This window comes from Anopheles darlingi, chromosome X (genome assembly GCF_943734745.1).
Source record: "Anopheles darlingi chromosome X, idAnoDarlMG_H_01, whole genome shotgun sequence".
NCBI lineage: Eukaryota > Metazoa > Arthropoda > Insecta > Diptera > Culicidae > Anopheles > Anopheles darlingi.
This window is the reverse complement of record NC_064873.1, coordinates 1,357,465-1,367,500: the sequence shown is the minus strand read 5'-3', so window position 1 is coordinate 1,367,500 and position 10,036 is coordinate 1,357,465. Positions and strand designations below refer to the sequence as shown.

At 49.8% G+C, this 10,036-nt stretch overlaps 1 protein-coding gene across 10 annotated transcripts in view; it reads left to right on the top strand.

Moving 5' to 3' along the window:
• LOC125949868 (troponin I) overlaps nt 1–8,940 on the top strand; it is a 20,484-nt gene extending 11,544 nt beyond the window's left edge. For 4 of the 10 annotated variants that reach the window (XM_049677322.1, XM_049677330.1, XM_049677313.1 and 1 more), the window contains exons 5-7: nt 3,605–3,648; nt 3,777–3,918; nt 6,549–7,018. In XM_049677322.1, the coding sequence (XP_049533279.1) occupies nt 3,605–3,648; nt 3,777–3,918; nt 6,549–6,626 (264 nt within the window). In that variant the 3' untranslated portion in view covers nt 6,627–7,018. Of the gene's footprint in view, nt 1–3,604; nt 3,649–3,776; nt 3,919–5,012; nt 5,505–6,548; nt 7,019–7,471; nt 7,619–7,920 lie in introns of those variants that run through there. The other 6 variants (XM_049677379.1, XM_049677387.1, XM_049677368.1 and 3 more) reach the window with 3 other exon arrangements.
• The last annotated feature ends 1,096 nt before the right edge of the window (nt 8,941–10,036 follow it).

Sequence of the window (10,036 nt, the reverse complement as noted above, 5' to 3'; positions counted from 1 at the left end):
AGCGCCAATGGCAAACCGATCCGATTGGATCGCTTGAAACCACGCCTCCTTTCGCTCCCCCTCCGCCCTCTCCATTACTTTTCCTCTACCCACCGATGGCACGCCAGTAGTGACGACAGATTGAATCGAAGCGAGAAGCGAAACCAGTAGTGTAGTGGAAAGGATTTTAGGTGCCAAAAAGTGCCACACCTCCTGCTGCCCGTCCCCACCAGCCCTCAGTGATTTGATCCCTGAGTTTTATTATCATTTTCTTTGGTTTTTAGTTTTGATATTGTTTCTTTCTTTCTTTGTGTTAAATGGCTGCTCTATGTTTAACCACCTATTTTTCTCTGCGCCTCTTCTCCACCTTTTCCCTGTTTTCTAACACAACACAAACACACACATACACATACACACATAAACACACACACACACATCGTGCGCTCCTTCCCTTAAGCCCCTACCGTGTGTTCCGTGCCAAATCTCGCGTCGTGCATAGGTCGCTAGGAGGACGAAGGGGGAAAGCTGATGGAAGAGGTTTGGAAGTGGATAGGTTCGTCTTCGTCTTCCGTTCGGTTCCAGCCAGCTGGGGGAAGGGGGGAAGGGGGAGAAAGGGCAACGACTAAAAACCGCCTTTTGCACGTGATTGCATCCGTTGCTGAGTTGTTGTGTGAGTGCGCAGCCTACTCGTTCTGCTGCTAATCTCTACGGGCTATGCGTCCATGCGATCACACACACACCCCCCACCCCTGGCCTTTTCCCTCTCTCTCCCTTCCTCCCTCCCTCTCCGTCAACCGCTCTTATCTTGTTTAGCTGTTAGCCATTTGCCATTTATTTACTGCAGTGTACAACCTTTCCTGATTTTTGTTTTCGATTCGGTTTTGAATTCAGACCTCCGTCCCTGTCCCAGGAGTGTCGGGGACGTTTGATACGTTCTGTTTGTACCGTTGTTCACTGCATTGCAATTTTCCGTTGACTGTTACGTGTTACGTGTTACCCTTTTCCTGACACAACCTCTTGTTTTTTTTTTGGGTGTTGTGTTTCCTTTGTCTCGGTTGGTTCATCTTTTAATTTTAATTTTCGTTTGTTCCCTCCTACCTTCCTCGTGCATTTCTTTTCGTTTTTTAAAACTATTTTCCCTTTCCAGTCTCTGTCTTCCTTTCTTTTGTTATTTGTCGTTTTCTTCTACCTGTTTTTTTTTGTTCGTCATATCGTCGTTTTAGTCAAATCGAATCCGTGTTTTTTTGTTTGCGTTTTGTTCTGTTTGTTTTATTTTTATCTTTTACCAAAATTACCAGTTTTTACCTGTGCTGTTCTGCACGCACACTACTGCCCTTCCCCTTTTCTCCTATTCGCTGTTCGCGTATTATTCCGATGCCTTTCGACTTTCCTCTCTCCTGTTTACCTCTAATTTTCTATTTTTGTTCTCCATCCCCCGCTGTCTGTCTCATTTTTCTTTTCTCTCTCCTTCTGGCTACCTCTCTTTCTCTCTCTCTCTCTCTCTCTTTCTCTCTGTCTTTTTCTCTTTCTCTGTTCTTCCTTCTCGTTCTCTCTCTCTCTCTTTCTTTCCTCTTCTTTTCTGTGCTGTTGTATTCTCCTTCTCTGTATCTGTGACTATTGTTTCTCGCTCATTCTTCTTTTCCTTTTATCTCTCTCTCCATTCAACTACTCTCTACTACTTGTGTTCGTACTGCGTTCTCGTCCGGTTCACTGTTTCCTGTTTCCCGTCGTTTCAGTCAGCCCTTACCACCCCCTCCTCTCCCTACACCTTTTGTTTTCCCCTTTGTCTTCTACGTATGCTACTGGATGTTTCTCCTGTCCTGTTATGGCTCTCTCTCTCTCTGTCGTAATAAGGGCTGTCGATTTGTCTCCCTACTTCCCTACGGCCCAGCGTCTTAGCCTTTAGCGAACGTCGGATGCACACACACACACACACACACTGGCGCGCGCACACATGTAGACACCTACACACATACGGAGCCGGTCGAATGGGGTAATGAAAGAGAGGCGGAAAAACCGCCAGCACCTCACCACCGTAGGACGACACTACTACTTCTAATCGTTGCATTCGCCGCCGACACGACCGACAACTACTGGCAAACCGATCTGCTAGCGCGAGGCTTAGTTGGTTCTGTTTGTATTTAAACTGGTTTCTCCTTCTCCCTCTCTGTCTGTCTGTCTACCTGTCTCTCTGTCTCTCTCTCTCTCTCTTTCTTTGTCTCGATCACACAACAAACACACACAATCTCTCTTTCTCTGTCTCGTTTTTTTATTCGTTCTTGGCGCCCGATTGTGGGACGTGCAAAGAAGCCCAGAATTGAAGCGAGAATTCCTTTTTGGGGGAGGGAAGGGAAGAATTTTAGTGTTGAGCAACATTTGCTACTGCAACGGGAGCATAAACGAACAACAGCAACACTAAAAAAAACACCCAAACAACCGGAAGCATTTAACCGTACCAAACTCTCTCTTTCTCACACACACACACACACACACATTCACAACCCATACCACCATACTGCTGCAGCATCTTCCTCTCTCTCTCTCTCTCTTCTTTGCCTCCTGCTCCACCTTACACACACACACACACGCATACATACCAGCATATCCCAAATGCCCGATGCTTTAACGTAGTTTTTGGCGCGTAGCTCCACAAACCACCGTACAAGGTCGCTGCGCTAGCCGCCAGTTCGCGCACAACAACAACAACAACAGCAACAACAACAACCGCCCGTTAGCCGTCGGGTCGACGAGAGGCGCGGGCGCGCCTGTGTGTGTGTGTGTCTGTGTGGCTTTATTCGTTTTGCGTCTCTCGCCCTCCTACTACATCCAATCGTACTGTCCTTGTAGCTGTATGTATGTATGTATGTGTGTGTGTGTGTGTGTGTGTGTGGGGATGGGGGGTTGTATGTATGTTGTATGTGTCGCTGTAGGTCAAGATACTCGAGCCAGCCTGGGCTCCCCCCCCCCCCCCCTTATTGCGTTCTTCGCTCGCTTTCCGCGTCAACCACTAGCGGCCACCTGGCGCCAGCAACGCCTAGCTAGCTGGTGGGGCACTAAGCCCGGCGCCCGGGTCTCCCACAACCCACCCCTTTCATTTCTGAGTGCGTGCGTGTGCGTGTTATAGCGTAGTGTGTGCCGTTTTGTTTTTTCTTTACAACGAAGCGCCCTTGTTACTGACACCTACCGCCTGTTGTTTCTTCTGCGCGCCTGCGTGTGTGTGTCTGTGTGTTTGTCTATGTGTAGTCTATGCTAGTAGTGTATGTAGTTTTGGTATGTGTTTGCCTGTAGCGGAGTGCTTCTGCTCTCTATCACGCAGCGCAAGCCATTTTCATCATCTGATTGATTCATTGATTCACCAACACAAAAACCGAGGCTTCATGATGATGCACCAACCGTGGACGCACAACGTTCACACACTCACCCCCTACACGCACACACACACACGATGCACCCTCTCATTGCACCATCCGAACCGGAACCGAAACCGGAACCGGAAGAAGCCTGGCACTGGCAGGCACTCCCGTAAAAACCCAAAACCCGACCATTAACTGGACTTTCTTTTCTTCTCCCGGGGGGCCCGCTGTTATCTGTATCCCTCTTGGATCTTGCTGACACCTGACACCAGATTTCCGACCTAAATGCCCAGGTTAACGACCTGCGCGGCAAGTTGTAAGTATAGTGCGCACCGACCGGCCGGCGACAACCGAGAAGGCGAGTTAATCGGACTAATCCTTTTTTTTTTTCTTTTCCTCTCTCTCTTCTCTCTTCCCTCTTCCCTTTTTTCCCCGTCACCGTAGCGTCAAGCCAACGCTCAAGAAGGTGTCGAAGTACGAGAACAAGTTCGCCAAGCTCCAGAAGAAGGCCGCTGAGTTCAACTTCCGCAACCAGCTGAAGGTTGTCAAGAAGAAGGAGTTCACCCTGGAGGAGGAGGACAAGGAGGTAGGTTGCGATGGCGATTTGCAAAAAGGGGATGGCGCCCCTTCCAGAGGGTGGCCAACCACCACCACCATCACCGCCCGGTTTAGGGGAGGGGGGGACGGCGACCCGCACGCTAGCCACTCCGCCAATACTTTTGGTGTTTTTTTTTCTGTGGATAGCGTGAGGCGTGGGTAGCCCCCCCCTCTGGTTTTTGTTTTTTTATTTCCGTTTTTGTGTTTTTTTTTCGCGTTCCGTTTTTTTTCTCTCTCCTCTTCCTCTTTATATTTGTTTTTTGTTTTTTTTTGCGTTTCCTCAAACTCTTCTGCTTCTCCTTAGTATGCGTCAACAGAGGTATTTTTTTGCATTTTGAACTTTTGACCAAACCATACTACTACTACCACTACTACTACCCGTGGTAATAGTAGTAGTAGCAGCAGTAGTAGTGTCTCTTCACGGGGCGCCGTTTTTCGACTCGCGCTGCTGGTCAACGTCGGTGATAAATCGCTCCGGATCCGGAGATCTGTTCTCGTGCGTGCGAGAGAGATAAAGTGTGTGTGCGGGTGTGTGTGTGTGTGTGTGTGTAAGGGGCGCAACGAGCAACGATTTTTTTGTTGTATTTTTGTACAGCTTGTTCAGCGTCCCGCAAAGCTGCATTCCGTGATTTGGAATGCCTTATCACTACCACACCACCACCACCACCACCGCCACCATCACTACCACTAGTAGCCTTTTTGAAGGTATTTTTTGTCTTTTGTTTACTCGACGGTGAACTTTTTGGACAACAAAACACAGCCCCCAGCGCACCTTCCTGTTTTGAGGATTTTTGTCTTTTGTTTTTCTCGGCGTGGCCTGACCCTGGTGTGGCGCTTAAGCCGCCTTCCATGGGCATGCCGTGTTGTTGTCAGTTTTCCCTTTTTTTGTGTGCCGATGCTCGGTTTTGTTTTTCCGATTTTTCCCGAGATCCCGAGCATTTGGCGGCGTCTGTTACTGGGCTGGGCCATCGCGCTTAGCATGCGCGCGTGTGTGTGTGTCTCACACGCACGCGCACACACGCACACACTCTGATGTGGACTGATTGTGGACCGATCGAATGCTTCCAACCTTCCTTCCAACAGGCGAAGAAATCGGAGAAGGCCGACTGGCAGAAGAAGTAGTGCGTTAAAAGGGTGGAGATGCTCCAAGGCGAGGAAGGAATGCCTCAAACCGCCTAGCAATCCGCACCACAACCACCACCACCACCACCAACTGTCCCCTTTTCCCCCCCAAAAAAACACTCACTCACCAACCGTGCTCCACGTCCATGTCGATGACGTTCAACTTTTTGGCTGCCCCGCTCCCCCCACAATGGTACTCCTCTACAGAACTGCTTCACATCGCCGGAACGTACCCAGCAAAAACCACTACACACACTGACACACTGACACACACTGACACACATTTACAGACAGATTACATATCAACACATACACACCATCGTTTCCACCGAGTCTTGCATCCGTGGAGCGGGCGGATGGCAGCCATTTTTGTTCAAGGAGTGGGTGAGAGTGAGCCACCCCCAAACCCCTCTTTGCCTCCCCTGATCCTTCCCGAAGTCATCGGGATCGGTGATTCGGAGAGAGCGAGGGGGCAAAAAAGCATCCTCTTTGCGCGGGAAGTGAAAATAAATAAAAAAAGATAACAAACACACACACAAACACAAGTACATCCGCGCGCGGTACACCAAACAACAAAAGGTCGCGAGAAAAAGAAACGACGAGTAAAGCTGGTTGATGATGATGATGCCTGAATAAAGTGACCGAAAAAACCAAATCAAACCAAAGCACGCCGTCTACGTTCCGAACGAAGGTCCAGAAGGTCCAGAAGGACCCCCTCCTATTTTTCCCCACCCAACGTTTAGGTCAACGCAAAAAACGCGAGCGATGTTTAGCGAGCGACATACTAGGTTTTGATCTGTTGGTTCCAAACGCCATCAAACAAACAGGAACCTCCCCAATTTAACACTCCCTCTAGCCTCTTGCACCCCCACAAACACATACACACAAACCACCATTCAGCGAAAAAATCGCGGGAAGATTGATCGGACCTGCCAGGTAAATGCCAATAGCCAACTGCTACTGCGGTCAGTTGCAACTGATTTATGCGTGTATGATTGCAGCAAATGCAAATGCTTTCCCAAAATGCACAGCAAATTATCTTACCATCCTCTCCTCTCCAGCACACCACCCACTCCGTTCAGCCCACCAACACCTCCTGGCACTGGGAGCAACCGTATAGGGCGAATGCACATTCGCACATTGCGGCTTGCGGTTCCCTCTGCACACACGTCCACGTCCCGTGCCCTTCCCTGGAGTGTCGCTCGGAGTCGCTCGCTGTGATCTCTCCGGCACCACTCTTACCATCTTAGTTACCTCCTTACCAATTTACCTCGTACCATTGTACATTGTTTAGTTTTGGATTGTCATTTTCGTTTTCCTTTTTTTTTCGTTTCGTTTCCTTTTTTTATAATTTCCGTTTTCTTTTATATTTTACATTCCTTTCCCTTTGGGTCGGGGTCCAAAAACCTTGCTAATCTTTGCTTCTCTCTCTCTCTTTCTCTCTCTTTTCTGCATTTTCTGCCGCCGGCAATGGGTGCCAATCCGGGAACCGAGCAGAAGAAGCCCGACTGGTCCAAGAAGGGCGACAGCAAGGTAAAGGAGGAGACGGCTGAAGCGGTTGAGGCCGAGGCATAAAGTGCGCACGACGGGCGGACGGACGGGCGGAAGCCCCGTGTGTGCGCGCGCGCCTCCCCCTTCACCCGTGTGGCCAATGTTGCTAACGTTCGACGCATCAATCCTGTCTATCAACACTCCTAACCGATAAAAAAATTCGTCCCACCCCCCATCCCCGTTTTCCCACCCAATTTCCCACCCCTTTCCTATGCTCCTATGTTGACCCTTAACCCTCCACTCTGCTGACCGGTGTTCCAACGTCCCGGAGTGGGCCGTGTGTATGTGTCGTTGTTGTTGTTGTTGTGTCGTCATCGTCGTCGTTTGTGTCAATTCAATTACAACCACTATCACTGGCGCAACGCATACGGGCTCCACTCACTTGTAAGAGAATAAAGCCATACATACATATTAAATCCAATCCGTTCGAGCTACTAAAAAAAACAGAACCCCCAATCCAAAACCGAAAAAGGAAAGAAACGTTGGGAGAATGGATATACACACACACATCATCATCACGATCCGTGTCACCGGGATCACGCGGAATTTAACAAAATTGTGTCTAGGTGTTTGTGTGTGTGTTGTGGAAAGGAAAAGTTCCCGAGAGGATCGCAGGCTGCAGAGGATGCAGCTTGTCATATGCAGCATATGTCCTTCAGTCGATCGTGGTGCTCACAAATCCACCTTGTTCTTTGTACTTTTGTGTGTATGTTGTTTAATAAAGGATCAAAAATATATTGATGCGCTAACTAAAGCGAAACTCCGGAGCCGCATGTGTCTGTGTACATTCTATTGATACATTTACAGCTAGTATTCTAGTATCGTTGCTAATCGTTACCCGCTCCCCCCCTTTTTCCTGCAACCGGTAGCCCGACCCACCACCGGCAGAGACGGCGGCCTAGAGCAGCTTTCGGGTGTCTAGGCGGCAGGCGCAGGCAGACAGGTCCCTCTTTACCATCACTGGAAGACCTGAAAAAAGAGAACACAACATCGTTGCCGTTTGCAGCAGGTTAGCTGTAAGTGTGTGAGCCGTTCCGTTCCGAAAAAGGGTGTTCCGTGCTCCGTGTTGGTGCCTCCTGTCCGCTGTCCATGTCGCTGTGGCTCTGTGGTGTCGTCGTCATCGTCGTCGTTGTTGATTTCGTTGTTGGTCCACTAAGTGTTACGTGTTGAATGACGTCACGTTCTGTCTTTTTGTCCTACGTCTACGTGTGTTTACGTGTGTCAATGTCTGTCAGCACGATCTCGATTCTATCGGATCTGATCTCTCGCTCTCTCTCTCTCTCCTTCTTTATCTCTTTTCTGTCTACGAATAACGCAGGAGGGATCGGCCGGCGCAGCTGAAGGCAACTGAACGGGGGATTTCTCATAAAATGGATTTTCTTACTACCACCACCACCATTACTACCACCACCAGCAGCAGCAGCAGCAGCAGCAGCAACACTATTGTCACGGGATAGCTTGAAACAGGGTTAGAGCGTCTGCAGACATTCTGCCGGCCTTCACCTTGCGGATATCGCTTGTCCCGTCTACGAAAGCTCTATATTAGGAACTAGTTTAGGTTGTAACGCAATCCACCTAGCCCCCCCCACTCCTCCACCCCACCCCCTCACCCTCACCAGGACTCGGACTAACCCGAATTCGGGGACTAGGATTTTTAAGTCAGCTGTAAGTGTGTTTAGCAGTGCGCCAAGCACCTTTAGGCCCCTTGTGTGTGTGTGTGTATAGAAAACCCGGCTAGCGAGCGAGAGGATAAAGGAGAAAGAGAGAGAGAGAGAGAGAGAGAGAAAAAAAGAAGAAGAAGAAGAAGGAGCTCGCTAGCCAACGACCGATGTAGCGGCACTAACGCGTGGTATGCAAGAACTAGGACTAGGACTAGGTTTAGGGCTAGCTGCTCCCCTCCCCCTACCATTGCTGGACGTCTTTTTTTATATCATTCACCACCATCACCACCACCACCACCACCAGTCAGTTCCCTTCCTCTATCTTTCTCCTTGTTATCCTTCTTACCTAACGTTCGTTTCATGCGAGACGCTCGAGACGCGTTCGCCATCGCCAGCTACCACAAATCCAGTGCTTCCTTCCGTATCGACTGGCTAACCATACCTTTTCCGCTCATTAAGAAACATAAATAGAAGAAGAAGAAGAAGAAGAAGAAGAAGAAGAAGAAGAAGAAGAAAAATAAGAAGCAGAAGAAGAAGAAGACAAAAGAGATGAAAGAGAAAGCAGCAGCGCCGGAGCACGGTAGGAATGGGACGGAGAATAAGAAACAGTAAAAGATGTCTTAAGCCACAACAAGAAACGAACAACGAGTTGTTACGGCGTTGCGGCGCTACAGTCACAGACAGAATTTTCGGAACGGAAAGAAAGCTGCAAGAAAGCGGACGCCAAAGCTCCGAACGTTCGCAGAAGTGACTTTTGGGGCGACGATGATGACGACGACGACAACGACGTGTAGCTTTAGTAGTTGTCTAGCGCCATCTTGTGGAAAAAAAATAATAACTTTGAACGAATGATGACTATCGGGAGTCGGTGGGAGGGGGGGGAAAGGATATGAGTAGCACTTCCGAACGGTCAGCAATAGACGGAAACTGAGCAAGGCCCCCGCACCGCCCCCACCCCTCTCCAATAAATGGTTGACAGGTGAGTAAGCGGGCACGAGGCGCTACTTCACCTTCCTGGTAGACCTCAGGTGGCAGAGACCCCACTTTTAGTGTGCGTCTGTGCGTATGTGTGTGTGTGCTTTTTTTTGGCACGTGCACCGGAGATCAATTCGCATATCGCTTGACCTCCTTCTCGTTCGTTTTCGGCGACAAGACAAGACACACTCACACACAGAAGAGAGGGGGGGGGCGAGAATGCCGGCACTAATGGCACTCCTCCTACCCATCCTGTTGCTCCCATGTGTGTGTGTGTGGGTGTGTGTGTGTGGCGCGCTTCAAACCTTCAAGCAACGCTAAACGGACCTTGAGAGAGCGTTTGAGCGGACAAAGCGGATTAGCTACCCTATAACAACAAGGGATGGTACACCCTTAACCTTGTAACCCCTTGTACTTTGTGTGCGTGCGTGCGTGGGTGCGTGTGTGTGTGCTGCTCTTCTGCTCCTCACAGCGACATAGCGACGAGAGCACTCAGGTAGCAGCATGCAGCAGTAGCCATGGAAACTGTCCCCCCCCCCCCCCCCTCCCTTTAGCAGACCTCCCCATGGCCTGCCCCAATACCACCGGCGGCCCAAATTAAGGAGCGAGAGCCGTTTTGACCGTGCCAGTAGGAGGGGATGGCTCTCCTGCAGCCTGACCCAGTGCCGTAATGCGCAGGTCACATCCCTCCACCTCCTCCTCCGAAGCTCATGCCGAGCCCACCCGAGAAAGGGGTGGCTCTGTGTGTGTTGGCGAACGAAATTGTTGCGCACTGCATTGCTTCGACGGCAGTTCTGA